General features: G+C 39.3%; 1 protein-coding gene across 1 annotated transcript in view; it reads right to left on the bottom strand.

The window, feature by feature from the left end:
* Positions 1-900: 900 nt before the first annotated feature.
* The window catches only part of LOC309415179 (ubiquilin-1-like), a gene marked incomplete at both ends in the record, with an annotated part of 38,220 nt that continues 18,751 nt past the window's right edge, over positions 901-20,369 (bottom strand). Inside the window, 7 exons of the mRNA XM_082012620.1 lie at positions 901-1,056; positions 2,896-3,064; positions 3,418-3,533; positions 16,600-16,683; positions 17,716-17,858; positions 18,401-18,641; positions 19,426-19,584. Coding sequence (XP_081868746.1) covers positions 901-1,056; positions 2,896-3,064; positions 3,418-3,533; positions 16,600-16,683; positions 17,716-17,858; positions 18,401-18,641; positions 19,426-19,584 — 1,068 coding nt within the window. The remainder of the gene's footprint in view (positions 1,057-2,895; positions 3,065-3,417; positions 3,534-16,599; positions 16,684-17,715; positions 17,859-18,400; positions 18,642-19,425; positions 19,585-20,369) is intronic.

Genomic DNA, 20,369 nt, shown 5'->3' with positions numbered 1-20,369 from the left:
TGAAAGTAGTGTTTCCAATTACAAATCATAATGCATGTTAGAACCTCAATAAAAAAAGACAAAATGCCTTAGAAACAAGTTTCAGAGTACAAGGCAGTGCTCCTTTAATTTGCGCAAAGGTAATTTACAGTTAATCTGCTGCAATGAGAAAATGTTACAGTGCAAGTTTCTTTATGACTAGATGTGAATGTATAACTAGAACAGCAATTCTAGTATATTTTAAATTAACTTGCCTAAGCATTCCCCCCCCCCCCCCCCGAGATGTTTACTAAAGATGCCAGAAGATTCTACACTAAAACCCATGTCTTACTACTTTTTCTTTTTTTTCCCCTGGACTTTTTTGGTTACTTATAATTTCATTCTATTGCAATGTGTAAATTTCTAGAAATGAGCTGCCTCCATTGTATATGTTGTATTTAGAATTCATACAAATAAAAGCAAAAATGGTAAATTACTTAAGCAGTATAAATCTTACAGCATTTTGCTAGCAAAAAAATACATACCAAAATCACCATAAGCAGCATTGGTACCCACAAATTATAGCCTTCAATTGTTTCCTTTTTAACTTGTATCCTACATAAATTACTACTGAAGGCTAAAGGTTTAGTAGTAAATAAATTGGACAGTTGTAAGTCAGACAAAGCCTGCTCAACCAACTGTGAAAGCTGATATTGTTTCCAAAAAAAAAAAGAAATAATTAAGAACAAGTGTGATGCATGTAACAGAGTGAAAATGCGTCAATTCCCTGTTTGAAGAAAACTACTGCACTTGACCTTAAAATGCATGACTCGGTTATAACAAGACAATCCCAAGAGTCAGAATGAAATAAAGCAACTATTTCAAAGATTTAAGAACTGTTATCAAAAATAAATTACATTTTTCCAAGTTAAAGAAACACTGCTATGAAGGCTGAGCACCAAGCAGCCTTTCGATAGCTGCACTGATATCTCCTCCTGTTGCTATTAAAGCTTGTAAATTTGCTTCATGGTTCAAAAAGCCCATTGCACTCAGCTGCTCCAGTTGGTGCTGAAATCTAACTTCTGGATTTTGTAACTGCTAAGAAGAAAAATCTCAAGCTATAAAAACATAATACACATTTGGCAAAGTACAGGATTTAAACATAGTTAGTTCTGAACCACTTCTTGCCTTTTCTAATTTCTGAATGCATGTTTTTCAAGTTCCCCAAACTAGACTATGACAAATTTCATTCACAATTGAATTACTGATCAAACAAGTCAGATTAGCCTCAAATTTTTAGTATCTTCATTTATGTGACATTTTTGAACTACAAGAGCAGCTGCTTGTTTGATAAAAAAGGAACAGTTAAATCTGATAAATGTGTCCCAAGAACAGTTTCCTGAAGATGTACATGCAGACTTTTTTTTTTTTTTTAAATGAAAGAATCTAATCTACTAATGTGGGACAGCAGGATTTTGAGAATTTCAGTGTTGACAACAGTGAATGTGACAGGCTTTTTTTTTTCCTTGACATAAAAGTTAATTCTTTAATGCTCCAAGTATTTGTTGACTAAATTTACCAAAAGTCTAGTTAGAAAAACTTCAGTCTAAGGCAGTGACAGCTGTGCTTTATGAGTTGATCTTGCTCAAATAAAACTGTTCAAACTAATGGCAAAATTCTCAATAATTTCAGTTGTATGATCTTCAACTCAGAGGCATTTTTGAAACAGAACAATTATATGAAAATAATATGCTTTAGGTATATAGGGTCAGAGTAATACTGAGAAGCCACTTATTTAAATGAGTGAGACAGTTTACATAACAACACAAGATTTTTGCAGCTACTGCTAATTTTCCTTTTGTTCTACTTAAAGTTTCATCCATTGAGAAATTCCTACCAGTATTTAAGAACTGCATGTACTTCCAAACCAATAAAATGTAAATATACTGGCTGAAATTTAAACATTCCTCTCTCACCCCCCCCCCCCATCTGCTTCCCCCAAGCAAAACCACAGAATACTGAATTGGTAGTATAAGATCTGGCAGGATAAAAATATCTATGGGAACATAGTTTCCTATAGCTACGCCTACCACCGCTTTCTCATGGTTACATAAAGTAACATTTTTCTGTCAGATCAGCAAGCTGAACTGCCTTATTCTGTGGCAACAGAGGAGGTAAGAGCAGGGCTGTCCCTTTTACCAGCAGTCTGCCATTACACTGGATATTTACCACAGTGTAATGGTGCTGTTTCACACAGCACTCTTGAGGTACCTCTCCACTGTTATGGGTGTGCCCCCTTTAAAACCAGTCTTGCTCACCACCCTACATTTACCTGCAAAGCTTGACTTCTGGAGCTCTCCAGAAAGCCTGAATCCCACTTGGTATGTTAACACAATATACACTGTTCAGTCTGGACCTGCAGGATGTCAGGGAAGCATGCTACAAATTCAGGCCCCAAATAACCTGAGCATGGCTACTATGAAGCATGGAACAGATGCTGTCACAGCTACAGAGTAACAACCAGCAACACAGATACAAAGTACAGAGATAATGATGTTCAATACCCTTAAGTTCTTTTCTTGTCTGAGCCCACATTTCACTTGCCAGGGAACCAGTCTTCTCTTTAACACCTTAATCTGCTTCTTTCCAGGCATTTGAGAAACTCAGAGGTATGAAAATAGGTGTACAACAATCAACCATTCAGAGGACACATTTACTCAAATGTGATGTTTTTCCAGCATTTATTTGCACAGCTAGAACATCACTTTTAAGCTTCCTTTGCTCTCCTTTGACCAGAAACATTCTGTTGGTTTACACTGGGGGGGTGGGGGGCTGGATAGTTAAAAAAACCCTAACAAACAAAAACCAAATACAACCACCACCCAAAACCAACAACCACCCCCCCCACACACACTAGAATACAGTGACTTACTTTACCTGAGCATTTGCACCAGCAAGTGCCTGCAACATTTGTTGGACAAACTGCTGGTGACCAGGTTCAGCAGCCCCTGATGTTGGACTTGTATTTTCACTGGGAACAGAACTAGGTACAGTGGACCCTGTAGGAGCTCCAGTGCTTCCCAATCCACCTAAACCAGGATTGAATCTGCACAAATGACAAAGAGAAATACATCCCTAACATAGAAAATGGCATAGAAATGTTGTAATGTCTCTTCCCATTATATGCAATTACTAAGTAAAAATTCTGTCAAATAAAAAAAAATGGATGACAACTTAAGTAAAGCACCAAAACAAAGACCATAGCCATCATTGCTTAAAAGTGCATTGCAGCAAGTGTGACAGATTCTAAAACAAGTTTAGTGAAAATAAAAAATGCAAGAGGAACAGTCTATAAAAACTGGATAAACCTCCACATGTTAAAAAGATGGATAAAAAGATGAAAAAAACCCAAAACACAAAAGAAAAGTTCTTGTATAAATTTGTACGACCAATTCTTACCCTGGTATAAGTCCCGGTGCTTCTGTTGCTAGCGTCTGCAAGCCCTGCTGAATCTGTAGCAAAGCCTGCATTGCTCTAGGGTTTGACATAGCTGATAACGTATCAGGATTCTGCATCTAAAAACAGGAGAGAAACTCATAATTGAATAATATACAGACATTCAAAGTTGATCTTTATCACTAGATGTTTTATAGAATCTGATATCCTTTCAGAACTTGCTGTTTCTCAACTTTGTATTTGAATGTTTACATTAAATGATTCATATTTTTCTTGAGAAAACTTTCACAGGAGGTGATCAACAAGCTCTCTAGACTCCTTTTAAATAAGGAGAGCATAAGGAAAATTATTTCTCATTACTTCTTCTAGTAGAATTTATCATCTTCCAAAGTCATAGGAGTGTATTAGTTCAATGTAATTCTAAATTAGTCTCCTATATCATACTACTGGTAAGCAACAGGGTTGAATACAGTGAAACCTGATTAGTAGGTATCTAATAAAGATGTTTTATAACTTTCTGTTTCTAGCTAAATTCAGACTACAGCTATTCAATCATAATTTGTGCATGTGTTCATATCTGTAGTGCCATCAACACCTACAGACATACAAATACTCTGCAAAACATACTAGCAAACATGTAATATTCAAGGACCCTCATTCTACTGTAAATTCAACTAAAAACTGGCTTTTGCATCCACAGATATGACATACTTTTGATTTCTGAAATTAAACATCTAAACCCCAGACTGCTTTAGATACAAAACCAAAACTAATGGCTTATGCTCACCCCTGCTTATAGATGCCACATGTAAGGTATTTCTTTCAGTTAGAAGTCTTGACAGCCAGATCTGCTTCAAATAGCAGACAGGCTGGTTAATCTCAGCAGCCTTCACTTGGTAACTAGACCAAATTCCTCCTGCTGCAAAAACATTTTTTGATTCAAAGAACTGCACAAATTAAGGTTAAGCTTCCTCTGGTGCAAAACAGAAGAGCAGAATAGGGCAAAGATCAAATGTTGATTCTGTCCTGAAATATGGGTGTGTAATGAGACTTGAGCACAGCAAGTTTTTAAACACTCTCCATTTGTCTCGGATTTGTATCTTTGTGATAGCTAAAAGTCAGAGGAGAATAACTAAATGTATAGCTGAAGTTCATCCAAATCTTTAAAGGAGGAAACCATTTTAGATTCACTGAAGTAAGCTGCTGTGATTACTTTGTTTAATAAAATAACCTTTAAGCCATGACTTACTATCTGATATTTAGAGTTGTTTTTAACAGAAAATTGACCCAATGATCCTCTGAGCACTTGGATCTCTACTAATGTTTTGAAACAAAGGTCTGAGACAAGGAAGAAGGTTTTAATATGTAAAATCAATCAAATGTGAGTTCTGTAAATTTCCTTTTGCATGCGAGGATTGTGTAAGATAAACTGTTGTGGAGAACTTCTTTTATCTTAACCAAGTAACTGGCAGGAACCAATAAGAACCAGTACAATGTTAAAATACAAGCTAAGCAAGTGGACAGAGCCAATAAGAAAAGAGTTCCTCTGGAGGACAGACAAGGGGACCAAGTACTGCAAAAACCCACCAGAGACCACCAGAGGACCACCGACTTGTTTAACAGCGCATGCGTCAGGGACATTTGAGTATGTTAAACATTTCTTGGAAACGTCATGAATATGCTAACAATTGCAATGAATATGAATGTATGTACTCTATATAATTCAGATGCTGGTAACACAAGGCACGCATGTTAGGAGGAGATATCCCCCATGTGTCCAGCACTGCAATAAAGATGTCTGCTTAATAACACTTTGATGTTATTCAGTTTTAATTTCTTAAGTTTGAATTTCTTTGAATCAGTTTTTAATTCCAGCTGTAGAGTAGCAGTAATTCTGGGTAAAACTTATGTAAAAGGAGCAGAAAGAGTAGTTCATGAATGTGTTTTCCTAGTTGTGCTGAGCAACTGGCCATTTATTGCAAGTGCTTTCCATTATACAGAAGAGCATTTCATAGTTTCCATCACCCAATCCCATAATATAATGGCAACAGATGAGTGAGGAAGTATGGGCTGTGATACTGTCAACATTCTGAGAACATCCAGGTATTTCTCCAGTTTTACTTCATCTGTTAATGTTGTTGATCATCTGACCTAACATGGAGAAAACAGCAGAGAACTACCTGTGCAGGTAAACCCCAAGGTGATATTGATGGAAAGAGATACAAAAGCATTAAGAGTGTCTGGGTGAAGATTAGGGGGTTGGAAAACAAAGCAGACGTCGTAGTGGGTGTCTACTACTGATTGCCCGGCCAGGATATTAACACTGATGAGTTATTCTATAGGCAATTATGAGAAATCTCTGGATCAATATGGGAGATTTCAGCTTCCCAGGCATCAACTGGGAATACCATACTGCTGAGCAAGTCTGGGAAATTCCTGAGGTTTGTGGAAGATAACTGCATGGGATCAGCCAGTTAGACCAGTTTCGGAGCACAAAGGCGAGATGGTGGGAGTTGTGATTCGACTCAGCTTCATCTCACCTTGACAGATCCTTATCTATGCAGAGATGACTTGGGGGGAGCTGCAGAAATGGCTCAGCCCGGGGTTGCCTGAACAGTGCATCATGACAAGAACCAAAACCTGAATGGTGCCTTGAATAATCCCTTAACAAACAAATGCCCTGAGCACCATTCCACCACTATTCAGTTACTTTGTGTGCTAGCAATACAGACTAAGGGGCCATCACATCACCAGAGATAAACATATAATCCACTCAGGCTAATCCTGCCCCCACCCATCAAATCAGGAACTAAAAACTGTAAAGTTTGAGCAGAAATTGGGGGATGAAACAAAGGTATGAGACAAGGAAAAGGTTTTTAACATGCATAATTAATCAAATGTGAGTTTCCATAGAATTTTCTTCTATAAGGATTGTGTAAGATAACTGCACCGTGGAAGACTTCTTTTATCCTGTGGTTAACCTTCACCACACAACTGACAAGAACCAGTGCAAGGTTGAGATAAGCAAAAGACAGGTGGAAGGGACCAATGAGAAAAGAGTTCATCTGAAGGGCAAATGAGTTAAGGGGGCTAAGTGCCATAAACGACCACCAGAGACCACCGACTCATTTAACAGCACATGTGTTAAGGACATTTGAATATGTTAATCATTTCCCGGAAATCTTATGACTATGCAAATAATCACAATGAATATGAATGTATGTACTCTATGTAACTCAGATGCTGGTAACACAAGGCACGCATGTTAGGTGGAGATATCCCCCATGTGTCCGGTGCTGTAATAAAGATGTCTGCTTAATAACACTTTGATGTTATTCAGTTTGAATTTCTTAAATTTGGATTTCTTTGAATCATTTGGTGACCCAGATGGGACCTCCTCTGTTCGGCTGCGGGACCTGATGAGTCTGGGACTCTCTTGGGTACCCCCAGAGATCTTTTCCAGAGAGACTCCCATTCTCAGTCGGATCACTGCGGGAACAGACAAAGACCTTCTGGTAAGAAGACATCTTTAAATCTTGAACTTGGTAAGATGATCGATTGCATTGGGGACCGTCCGTAAGGTGTGAAGCGATTTGCGCAGGTCGGCGTATACCAGGTGGCTAGCAACTGTATGAGGTTTAATAAGGCCAAGTGCAGGGTCCTGCACTTTGGCCACAAGAACCCCATGCAACGCTACAGGCTTAGGGAGGAGTGGCTGGAGAGCAGCCCGGCGGAAAGGGACCTGGGGGTGCTGGTTGACAGCCGGCTGAACATGAGCCGGCAGTGTGCCCAGGTGGCCAAGAAGGCCAACAGCGTCCTGGCCTGTATCAGAAATAGTGTGGCCAGCAGGAGTAGGGAAGTGATCGTGCCCCTGTACTCGGCACTGGTGAGGCCGCACCTTGAATACTGTGTTCGGTTTTGGGCCCCTCACTACAAGAAGGATGTTGAGGTGCTGGAGCGTGTCCAGAGAAGGGCAACAAAGCTGGTGAGGGGTCTGGAGCACAAGTCTTATGAGGAGCGGCTGAGGGAACTGGGGTTGTTTAGTCTGGAGAAGAGGAGGCTGAGGGGAGACCTTATCGCTCTCTACAACTACCTGAAAGGGGGTTGTGGCGACGAGGGTGTTGGCCTCTTCTCCCAAGTAACTAGTGATAGGACGAGAGGAAATGGCCTCAAGTTGCGCCAGGGGAGGTTTAGATTGGATATTAGGAAAAATTTCTTCACTGAGAGGGTGGTCAGGCATTGGAACTGGCTGCCCAGGGAGGTGGTGGAGTCGCCATCTCTGGAAGTGTTCAAAAAACGTGTGGATGTGGCACTTCAGGACATGGTTTAGGGGACATGGTGGCGCTGGATTAATGGTTGAACTTGATGATCTTGAAGGTCCTTTCCAACCTAGTGATTCTGTGATTCTGTGATTTGGTAGGGGATTAAATTCCCCATTTGGAGGGGCTGCGTCCCCGTTTGGAGGTCTGGTTAACTGTTATCTGACTTTTGGCTAATGCATTTCGGGTATTGATTATTGGTTTGTCATTTATCAGATTTTGGTTATTAACGGTAAAATTTGCATCAGATATGGGAGGATCACAGAGTAGCGGAATTCTAAAGAAAAGTCCATTAGGATGTGTTTTACAGCACTGGAAAGATCTGGGGGGAGTGCTGGGAAGTGTCGATAGAAAAACTTTAAGTATTGTAATCAGTGGTGGCCTCTCTATAAATTAGATGATGGAGAAAAATGGCCCTTTAACGGGACATTAATACATTATTACAGCTAATGTTGTTCCTTCGGAGAGAGGGAAAATGGGATGAAGTGGTTTATGCAGATATGTTTTTCACTCTGCAAAATCACTCTGAATGGCAGAGTGTGGAATCAATTTAACACCCCAGGACCCTATGGTCCTGGCGATAGAAAAAGACAAAAATAAGCAAAATGGGAAGCAAAAAAGATGTTGCCCGACTTGTAGCATTGGACAAAGATGTTTAAAGGTTGGTTCACAGAATGAGAGATTAGAGGATTGTTTGACCCTGACTGGGAGGATGTGGATGCAATGTTGGTAGAGAAATTGCTGGAGACTGCTTGGCAAGTGTATCGGAATAGAGATAGTCAGAAAGAGAGAGTAATGGGCAAAACAGTTGCCAATGCTACAGTGGCTGCTTTGCGCACCACAAGGGCCAGGTAACCTCTGGGAACCCACCAGGAAACACCACTAATGGGAAGAGAGGAGCCATGAGAAGTAGTGTAAGTGCCCCATCTAGGGGAAATCAACCCCTCCCGAAAGATCAGTGTGCTTATTGTAAGCAAAGGGACTTCTTAGAACAATTGAATGCTGAAATAGGATTTAGAGATGGAGAAATTGAATTTAAAATACCAGACAAGAACCACATTGAAATTTTAAGTTTGGCTCTTACTGAACCCCAAATTGGGAAGAAGAAATTATACAAGAAATAAAAGGCCAGGTATACCCAGGAGTATGAGCCTCAGGAATACCTGGAAAGGTTAGAAATGCAGAATTGGTTGTTGTTAAACTCAAAAGAGGGAGCATGACCTGTTAGGGAAAAGCAATATTCCCTAAAAGGGGAAGATAGGGAAGGAATAAAAGGGATAATAAATTACTTTTTACAGTTCAGATTATTGATAGAATGTGAATCTAACACTCCTATCTTGCCAGTGGGGAAAAAAAAAAAAAAAAAAAGCCAGACGGGAAAAGTTACTGTTTAGTGCAAGATTTAAGAGCCATAAATAATGTAGTTGAGGACTTACATCCTGTGGTGGCAAATCCATATATGCTACTGACTAGGTTAAAAGAAACTCAAAACTGGTTTACCGTTTTGGATCTAAAGGATGCCTTTTTCTGTTTACCGCTTGCCAAAGAGAGCCAGAAAATTTTTGCATTTGATTGGGAGAATCCGGATACCAGGAGAAGAACCCAGTTAACTGAGTCAGTGTTACCACAAGGGTTCAAAAATAGCCTGACAATTTTTGGGAACCAATTAGCTCGGGAACTTGAAGGATGGAATCCACCATCTCCAAATGGGACATTATTACAATATGTAGATGATTTATTAGTTGCTACGACAACTAAAGATGAATTTCCTGGGACTGAGTGGTTACAGAGTATCTCAGCAGAAAACCCAGCTGATCCAGACACAGGTAATCCACCTTGGATACAGAATTTCAAAAGGACGAGAGCTAGGAACAGAACAAAAGGAAGCCATCTGCCAGACACCAAAGCCAACTACGGTAAAAGAATTGCGGACCTTCCTTTGAGATGACAGGTTGGTGCAGATTATGGATTTATAATTATGGGATATTGGTAAAACCCTTGTATGATTTGTTGAAATGAAGCCCTTCACTGTTAGCTTGGACTAGAGAAGCAGAAAAAGCCTTTAAATTATTAAAAGCTGAATTAATGAGAGCACCAGCCCTCAGACTTCCTGATGTGTCCAAACCATTTTGGCTCTTTTCACATGAAAAACAAGGCATTGCTTTGGGCATATTGGCACAACGATTGAGACCATATAAGCGGGCAGTTGCATACTTCTCTAAACAGTTAGATGAAGTAAGCCAAGGTTGGCCCAGTTGTTTGAGAGCCGTAGCAGCAGTAGTGCTTAACATTGAAGAAGCCCGCAAATTGACCATGGGCCAGAAGATAACTGTGTTGGTGTCACACAGTTTCAGCAGTGCTGGAACAGAAGGGAGCACATTGGTTATCACCTTCCTGGTTCCTGAAATATCAGGCCCTTTTAGCTGAACAGGACGATGTAACAACTAATGTTGTGAATCCAGCATCTTTTCTCAGTGGCGAAGTCACTGAACCAGTAGTCCATGACTGTCTGGAGACAATGGAAGTGGTTTACTCCAGTCGACCTGACTTAAAGGAAGAACTGCTGGAGGACGCCGAGAATAATCTGTTCACCGATGGAAGCAGTTTTGTGAGACAAGGACATCGTAAGGCCGGTTACGCGGTAACCACTAGTCGTAAGGTAACTGAAGCTAATCCTTTACCTGCAGGAACATTGGCTCAGAAGGCGGAGATTATTGCCTTAATTCGAGCATTGGAAATTTCAAAAGGAAAAAGGGTCAACATATGGACAAACTCCAAATATGCCTTTGGAGTGGTACATGCTCATGGAGCTATTTGGAAAGAAGGAGGGCCGCTAACTGCTCAAGGAAAGCAAGTGAAACATGCTAGAGAGATCTTACAATTGTTGAATGCCATGCAACTACCGAAGAAAGTTGCAATTATGCATTGTAAGAGACACCAAAAGGGCAACACTGATCCAGAGGTTAGAAATAAATTGGCGGATTATGAGGCTAAGCTGGCGGCAGAACAGACAGAAATTGTAAAAACTTTTTCTCTGATCCCAGATGGTAAATTCAGTATAATAGAGAATGAAAAATTAGAGTACTCTAAAGAGGATAAAGTTATGATAGAGGATCTAGGAGGAAAGGAAAATCAGCAAACCGGAGCATATACAACACCAGATGGAAAAATAATAGTTCCCTATAACATTTTACGGAAATTTATCCAGGAAGAACATGGCAAAACGCATTGGGGGGTGGATGCGTTATATAAATATTTAAATAAGAGGATAGTGAGTCGAAATTTATATTCTACCGTAAAACAAATTACTCAAAGATGTGAGACTTGTTTGAAAAACAATCAAATACTAGGTATAAAGTGCAAATTGGGGCGATCGGGAAAGGAAATATACCGGGACAACAGTGGCAAATAAATTTTTCCAAACTCCCAAGAAAAGGGGGGTATCAGTACCTATTAGTATTAACAGATACCTTTTCAGGTTGGCCAGAAGCCTTTCCTTATAGGACCAATAAGGTTAGAGAGGTAATGTGAATACTTTTAAACGAAATCATTCCTAGGTTTGGAGTTCCGGCAGTAATACCCTCAGACAGAGGTACCCATTTTTGTGCACAAGTAGTACAACAGATTAGTAATAAACTGGCAACTATATACCCCATATCGATCACAGGCAAGTGGACAAGTTGAGAAAATGAATCATTTAATTAAACAACAACTGGCTAAATTAGCCAGGAGACAAATTTGTATTGGTACCAGGCGCTTCCGTTAGCCTTATTACAAATTAGAATAAAACCAAGAACAAAAGAGAATCTAAGTCCATTTGAAATTCTGTTTGGAAGACCATATCAATCCCGATATCAAGGGGAAGATCTCACTCAGGTAGGTGAAAATTATTTACAGAAGTATATAATAATGTTAAGAAAACAACTGAGATAAACAAATTGGTACTGGGAACTAGGTCAAGAGGATTGAATCACCCTATTCATCCTTTTAAGATAAATATGTTGTATTTGTTGTAAATGTGATGACCATGAGTCCAATCTGTGAAATGATTCACTGGGACCAAAATGTGCACTTAATGCTATCCCAGAATGTTACACCAATCCAAAATTCTGGGAACACACCACCTTAGAAAGAAGCCCCAGCGTAAGTTGGAACTGAGAATTGGAGATAAGTATTTTACCTTTACCAGATTTTGGCTGGCCATGTTTATACAATTCAGGGAGTGAAGAATTTGTGGGCTATTTTGAAAATTGTAGTGAGGAATTATTGTTGGAATTGTCAAGAGCAGCTCGTATTATGGTGAGACTAAATTTTACAGGCCTCCCGGTTTCCAATGGAACAGGATGGTAGTGGTTGCGTGGTGGAACTGCCTGGAAAATATTACCCTTAGGATGGAAAGGAGCATGTACACTGGGAGCTCTGGTCCCCAATGTGACGATAATTAATAAACTACATCAACAGAAGGGATGGATTAGAACTTTTCTTAGACGGACAAGAGCTCACAATGCCATTGCAGATAGACCCACAAAATACCAGAGTTTTGTAAGGTGGCTCCTCCCATGGCTTGGTGTAAGTGAATTGCAAAAAAAAACTTTAATGAATATTTCAGCGGTAATAGAAATAATAGAAAATAGGACTATAGATGCAATACAGGCCCTACAGAAAGAGGTTTCTAGCCTGTCACAGGTGGTAGGTCAGAACCGAATAGCATTGGATCTATTGCTGGCCGCACAAGGACGTGTCTGTACCGTCATAAACACTAGCTGTTGTGTGTATGTGGATCAAAGCGGTAGGATATCTACTGATTTGGAAGAAATTTGGAAACAGACTAAGATGTTAGAGTGACTTTAGATGACACCTCTTGGGGATTTGAGGAAGTCTGGAACAGATTAACCTCTTGGTTACCAAATCTTAAATGGATTAGAGAATGGTTTGTGCTTGTATTAATTAGAAGTCTATTTGTTTTGTGTACTTGTTGTATAAATCGACGTTCAATGTGGTGTTGTCAGAAGAATATGGATGATTATGCTACCTGGAGGGAAAATAAGATTAAGCATGAAGTCGCAACAGGGGAATATTTCAATCAATGGACAAGTGATGATGGTATATTATCAGGAATTGTGAAAGAATTCACAAGGATGGTAGAAAAGGGGGGACTGAAACAAAGGTATGAGACAAGGAAAAGGTTTTTAACATGTATAATCAAACGTGAGTTTCCATAGAATTTTCTTCTATAAGGATTGTGTAAGATAACTATACCGTGGAAGCCTTCTTTTATCTTCACCACACAACTGACAAGAACCAGCGCAAGGTTGAGATAAGCAAGACAGGTGGAAGGGACCAATGAGAAAAGAGTTCATCTGAAGGACAGATGAGTTAAGGGGGCTAAGTGCCATAACCGACCACCAGGAGACCACCGACTCATTTAACAGCGCATGTGTTAAGGACATTTGAATATGTTAATCATTTCCCGGAAATCTTATGACTATGCAAATAATCACAATGAATATGAATGTATGTACTCTATGTAACTCAGATGCTGGTAACACGAGGCACGCATGTTAGGTGGAAATATCCCCCATGCATCCGGCGCTGTAATAAAGATGTCAACTTAATAACTCTTTGAATTTCTTAAGTTTGAATTTCTTTAAATCAGGGAGAGCCTTTTTCCAATGATACAGCTGGCCTATAGGAGATTCTTCCCCCCTTGTCCAGGACACTGTACAAGGTAACTTCCCAGGGATTAAGAGGCCTTACCTGAGAGAGGGTATGTGATTAAGAAACATACGTATGGTATTTGGCATGCTTTAAGACCGTGATTAGCGCACTCTTTTTAAGGTATTAATATCTAGCGTGCCTGTGGTTTTTAATTGCAATAGTGCATTCCTCCATTGTATCCATAAAAACCTGCAATAGTGGTGTATTGGACTTGTGAGCGAAGTTCAAATAAATTGTTAATTTGAACCTTACAGTGAAATCTCTTTCTCACAGTCACAATAACTTCTTGACACAAGTACTCAGTGAGACAACTAGGAAAGATGCCCTCCCAGACTTGTTATTTGTGAAGAAAGGAGGACTCGTGAGAGATGTGATGGTAGGTAGCTGTGTTGGCCACAGTGATCAGGAGATGGAAATTTTTTGTGTAATAAGAGAAAAGGACAACAGCGTTGCTTCCCTGGATTTCAGGGGAGCAAACTTTAAGGTACTCAGGGGGCTACTTAGCAGTGTCCCCTGGGAATCTTCTTTTGACAGCTTAAGGGTCCATGAGCGCTGGTCAGTTTTTAAGAACCACCTTTCAGAAGCACAGGAGCAGGCAATCCCATTGTGTCATAAGTCTAGCAAGCAGGGCAGAAGACCAGCTTGGCTGAACAGGGAGCTCTTATTGAAATTCAGGAGGAAAAAGAAATTGTATGATCTCTGGAAGCGAGGTCAGGCTGCACAAGAAAATTAGAAAGATGTGGTTCATACATGCAGGGAGAAGACACAAAAGGGCAAAGATCAGCTAGAGTTGAAAGTGGCCAGCGTTATGTCAGACAACAAGAAAGGATTTTTTAAAGTATATTAACAGCAAGAGGAGGTCTAAAGAAAACATTGGACTGATACTTATTGAAGATGGTCACCTGACAAATAGGGATGAAGAAAAGGCGGAGGCATTCTATGCTTTTTTTGCCTCACTCTAATAATACTGATAGACCTTGGGCTGCCTGGTCCTCTGAGTGGGAGGACCACAAGTGCAGGAACAGTGACTTTCCATTTGTGGACACTGAAATTGTAAGAGATCAGCTGCATGTTCACAAGTCCATGGAGCCTGATGGGATTTATCCCAGAGTACTGAAGGAGCCAACAGATGTTACAGCAGGACCCCTCTCGATCATCTACCAAAGGTCTTGGGAGGTCCCTGCTGACTGGAAGCTAGCCAATGTTATTTCAATTTACAAGAATGGCATGAGGGAAGACCTAGGAAACTACAGACCTGTTCGATCAAGCCTCTGTACCTGGAAAAATATGGAGAAAGTTATACCGGATACTATTGAAAAAGCATTTAAAGGACAATCATCAGGCACAATCAACATGTCCTGCCTAACTAATTTGATATCGTTCTACAATAAGGTCACCCACTTAGTGGATGAAGGGAAAGCAGTGGCTGTAGTTTTTTGTGATTTTAAGAAAGCTTTTGATACTGTCTCTCACAGCATCCTTCTGGACATGTTGTCCAACTGTGAGATGAGCAAGTACTAGGTGAACTGGCTGAATGGCAGGGGCTCAAAGGGTTGTAGTGAATGGGGCTATATCTGGCTGGTGACCAGCCACCAGCGGTGTTCCTCAGGGCTAGTTCTGTTCAATATTTTTATCAATGATCTGGATGCAGGAGTTGGGTGTGCCATTAGAAAGTTTGCTGATGATACTAAACTGGGAGGTGCTGGTGACTCTCTTGAGGAATAAGAGGCCTTGCAGAGGGATCTAGATAGACTGGAGCATTGGGCAATCATCAATATCATGAAATCCATGTTGTTATTTATTTTACTCATAACACTGCCTACATGGAATGAGATCCTGGCAACATACATTTACTTTGATTTGCAATGACTGCCTAATGATGGAAACTCATGCACTGGATTAAATTTTTAATTACTAAAAATCTTGCTTAGTCCAGTTTAAAGGACACAGTCCTAGTATACACTGCGACAGTTAAGATAAAGCAAATAGTGGGGCTGCAACCACAGTGGTTTAAGAGGGAAAGCTGGTGGTAAGGCAATCTTTACAGACAAATATCTTCAGAACCCTTTCCACTACTTTTGAATTAGCTTACAACTTGCCTCTTTCAAGGCATGCTGTAAGATTCCTTTACCCCAAATAATCAGGGCAGAGTGGAGGAGGTATGGGAAAAGTACTGTAAAAGCTTATCCTGGTAGTGGGAAAAGTGTCATGGTTTAGCCCCAGCCAGCAACTAAGCACCACACAGCCACTCGCTCACACCCCCACGGTGGGATGGGGGAGAGAATCGGAAGAGTAAAAGTGAGGAAACTCATGGTTTGAGATAAAGACAGTTTAATAAGTAAAGCAAAAGCCGCGCATGCAAGCGGAGCAAAACAAGGAATTCATTCACCACTCCCCATGGGCAGGCAGGGGTTCAGCCATCTCCAGGGAAGCAGGACTCCGTCACGCCTAATGGTTTCTTGGGAAGACAGATGCCCTAACTCTGAATGTCCCTCCACCCCCTCCTTCTTCTTCGTCCCAGCTTTATATACTGAGCATGACGTCGTATGGTAGGGAATATCTCTTTGGCCAGTCTGGGTCAGCTGTCCTGGCTGTGTTCCCTCCCAGCTTCCCATGCATCCCCTGCCTTCTTGCTAGCAGGCCAGCACGAGAAGCTGGACTGTCCTTGACTACTTAGCAACAACTCAAAACATCAGCACCTTATCAACATTTTCTCATCCCAAATCCAAAACACAGCCTCACACTAGCTTCTATGAAGAAAACTAACTATCCTGGCTGAAACCAGGACAAAAAGTAATAATGTTTTTTCTTTAATTTGCAAAAGAATCACGTAGGAAACCATTTTCCTCTGGCTGGTATGCAGTATGAACAAGTCATTTCTAAGCAAAGGCACAACAGCAAATCAAAGCAGTTGAGCTAGTCACAGACAAAACATCCACTAAAAGCCAGATTTAACTTTTGAAAGGGACAGAGAGATAAATCAAGCATTTCATTATCAAGGGATAATGCAACTTGGTGTCTGAAAGTAATGAGAATACATGTAACAGAATCTAGCTTTAAGTGAAATCAAGGAAAGGCACCAGTTTATTCCAAAAATTGCTCATTGAATTTCAGACATTTATTAACAACACTTAGTATCTCATCTTACTTGTTGAAGGAAAGTAGGAAGCTGTTGTCTCATTTGCTCCTGAAGTTGAGGATTTCCAGCAAATAAAGGATTATTCAACATCATCTATGGGACAAAAATAACATCATAGATCAAGCAGTAGATCAAAAAGTAAATACTAGAGTGGATTAAGACAACTATTTACCACATATGAATCAGATAAGATAACAGTCTATGATAACCTCGGAGTAATTATCTCCCACTTCTCCTTTGACCAAAATTTGTTCTGAAACAATGAACCACCAGCCTGAGAATCACCATCATTGGTGGTGTGAAGTTGTTGTGGTTTTGTTTTGTTTGTTTGTTTGGTATTTTTGGGTGTGTTGTTTGTTGTGGGGTGGTGGGGGTGTTAAACTTTTGAAGTGAATCCTTGCCAGATCCTCGCATTTATGTAACAAGAAAAGCCTTTTCTGGTCAGCCTCCACTGGAGATGTGATGGTTTCCCTGTAAATATCATCTGCAAAAAACCTGGGATATTTTCCAATTAAGTGTTTAATATACAAAAGATAATATTATTATCTCAGTTTAAGATTTGACTTTGGATATTACTACTGTAAGTAAAATCAGAAAGCATTTCTACAATACCATTCATAAAACAGCAGTAAATATCAGCCCTTTTATTGTGAGCAAGGATCACAGATGAGAAATGAAAACCAGAACAGCTAGATATGGCACCAACTCCTTCCCCTCTACTTCTGTCCTCCCAAGCCAGGGTGGGTATTTATTTACTAGCAGTTATAATTAATTTTTAATCAAAGCATTTGTTTTGTTTAACTGGTTCTTATGCTAGGCCACTAAATTCTAGGGCTGTATGAAACATACACAAACTCACAAATCCTTACAAGAGAATGCCTGACGTGATGTCCAACTACAAATTGAAGAAACTTAGTGCAACAGATTGCTAAAGATACCTAGGTAATAATTTCAGTAAATCGGGCATTAACATACTTTAAAAACTGGACCATTCACAACAGACAAATTATTGTTGAGAAGTTGGCAAAATTACTCTGTACTAAAAAAAAAAGTAACTGTATCATAAATTCAATTCATTTTTTCACTTCAGTGCACACAACACATTGCTACACCAAAAGTATTTACCTGTACTGCAAGATCAGGATTCTGGCTCAATGACTGCATCATGCTTCTCATATAGGGTGCAGACAACATATTTTGCATAAGTTGTGGATTTTCTGTTATCTGCTGTAACAAGCTCTGCATTCCTGGTGTGTTGAACATACCAACTTAAAAAAAAAAAAAAAAAAAGGGTCGCTTTAGTAAAAATCTTGACTATAATCAAATTATTTAGACTGCCTAGAACTGGGATACAACTATGTGCTTTTTTTTGTTGGGGTTTTTCTGTTTGTTTTTTGTTTGTTTGTTTTAAATGCGCTTTAGCCCCTTAAATACATCTCAACATGATTCTGCTTACACAGATGCATCTGCCCTAGGAACCAGTTAAGCCAGAGGTTGTATCCAACAAGCAGTCCCATTAAGTACCTACATTATTAGCTGTTTTCCTGTTTGTCTCCAAACAGAAAAAAATTATCATTCATCTACAGATTCCCTACTTTTGTTATTTTAAGGCAGTCCACAAGTATTGTTAGTGCTCTTCATGTACTTTTCATGTTTGCTTTTCTACAGAGGACTTCGATACTAATCAAATGTTCTATAGAACTAAACAGCAATACAAACTTTCAATCAAAACATCTCTTTCTAATAACAGAATCATTTCAGCAAACTCCTGAATATTTGCAAATATATACAATTGCAATAACAGACACACCTCCTAGTCCAGGTCTCAAATTTGGTATAGTTGAGTTCTGCCCCGTACTAGCAGAGGTGCTATTTCCGACATTACTACTGCCACTGCTCTCACCACTGGTGCTGGTACTTGTGGAACTCTGAGAGGTGGACTGAGAAGCCCAAGGATTTGGTAAAGGATCTCTATTTTCTGTACGAGATGGCTGACTGTCTCCTCCTGATGATGCATTGCTTACTAAGGAAGCAAATGGGTTACCTCCAAACTACAGAAGGAGAAACAAACACATATCATCTATTAGTAGACTATTTTAAAGCCTGCTAGAAATGGCAAATTACCTTTCCAAAATTACACGCAAAGATAAATGTCGATGGCTCTTAATCAATTATAGTCACTGTCCTAAAATAAGCCATTGTAAATATTCTGAAAAGATACCAACGTTGAAAGAGATATTTTCTCTAACAACAACAAAAAAAGATAAGTTAATCACACCTCATTTTAAACCCAACGTTTGCTACTACACTAGTACCTCGATCACAGTAAGATTATATCTTGCATAGTGGTTTCCAACTTAGAAAAAATCCAAAGTCTTTTTTTCTTCCCACCTTAGGTTTCAAGCTACTAAACACATTCTTAATTTTTCCTGGACCTCAGGAATTTTATAAGTCCAAGATTTAAAAATAAATAAATTTAGAATATATATAACAAAAAATTAACATTAAAATAGCTTATCAAACTCACAAAACAATCTTTATTCCTTCAAGTTTAAAAGAGCATAGGAACAAGCCGCACATTGACTTCAAGCTTCAAGAAATTAAGTTTTGTCAAGTACGCATTTGAAAAGTTACATTATTTATCTTCTTTCATTTTTGGGGAAAAAAAAAAAAAAAAAAACCCAAACCAAAAAAACCCAAACCAAAACAAAAAAACCCAAACCAAAACAAAAAAACCCAAACCAAAACAAAAAAAAACCCCCAACAACAAAACACCACCACCACACAACAAAAAATAAAAGTTTACTTTCAGTGGCCCCTACAATCATTTCTCACCTGTTCTTGTGCTGCATTCAACATTGGCTCCTGAATATCTGTGTACATACGTCGCAAGGCATTGTAGCCACCTGGTATACTTTCAAGGTTGCTCAAGGCTCGGTCTTGGTTTCGCATCATTTCCTGCATCATTGCAGGGTTTCTAGCAAGTTCTAGTGTCTGAGGTAGAACATTTAATTTGTATTAATAAAAAAAAAAATCCATTCTAAAGTTAAAACATCAGCATTTAACAGTATCTCAGTTACTAATGTCTAACTCCATTTGAAATTAGGATTAAAGCCAAATCAAGATGTCATCTTAGTGGGAGGGGAGTCAATAGAATTTGATATTTAGCCAACATTCTGACACAACTGTATTGACTAAACAGAAGAAAAAAAAACCCTGAATGTACCATCCTGTTCTTTCTTGTCTCTTCTCAACACAATATATTTCTACCATTTCTAACATCAGTACAGCATGCAGCTTATAACATGAACTTGAAAAATAAATACCTTAATTTTCCAAAGCCTCCATTTGTTTCTTGATGCTTTCTACCACATAAGGCATACCTTACATAACACATAACTTTAGAAGCAATCAGAAGTACCCACAGTTCCATAAACCGGAAATAAGCAGTATTTTGGAGAATTATTACTTTATAGTAAACTCACTGTTGACTAGACAACAGAAGATTTCAGGCGGCATCCAACTCTAAACTTGGAAGATATGATTATACAGTCTTCAGCATCTTTCAAAACTATGCTGCTTTTTTTTTTTTTTTAAATTATCAGCTTATTTCAGCCACCAGCAGCTAGAAATAAAAACATCAGTTTCCTATAGTGACCTTTTACAGATTGTCTAATAAGCCTAAATTCCTCAACAATATTTTGACACTCATCTAAGCATGTCTAATTCTTGCTCTTTTGTTCACAGTTACAGTATAATCAAAGGTCATGAACTCAGAG

This window comes from Phaethon aethereus (assembly GCF_964289735.1).
Source record: "Phaethon aethereus genome assembly, chromosome: W".
In the NCBI taxonomy this organism is placed as follows: Eukaryota; Metazoa; Chordata; class Aves; order Phaethontiformes; family Phaethontidae; genus Phaethon; species Phaethon aethereus.
This window is presented reverse-complemented; position numbering and strand designations above follow the sequence as displayed.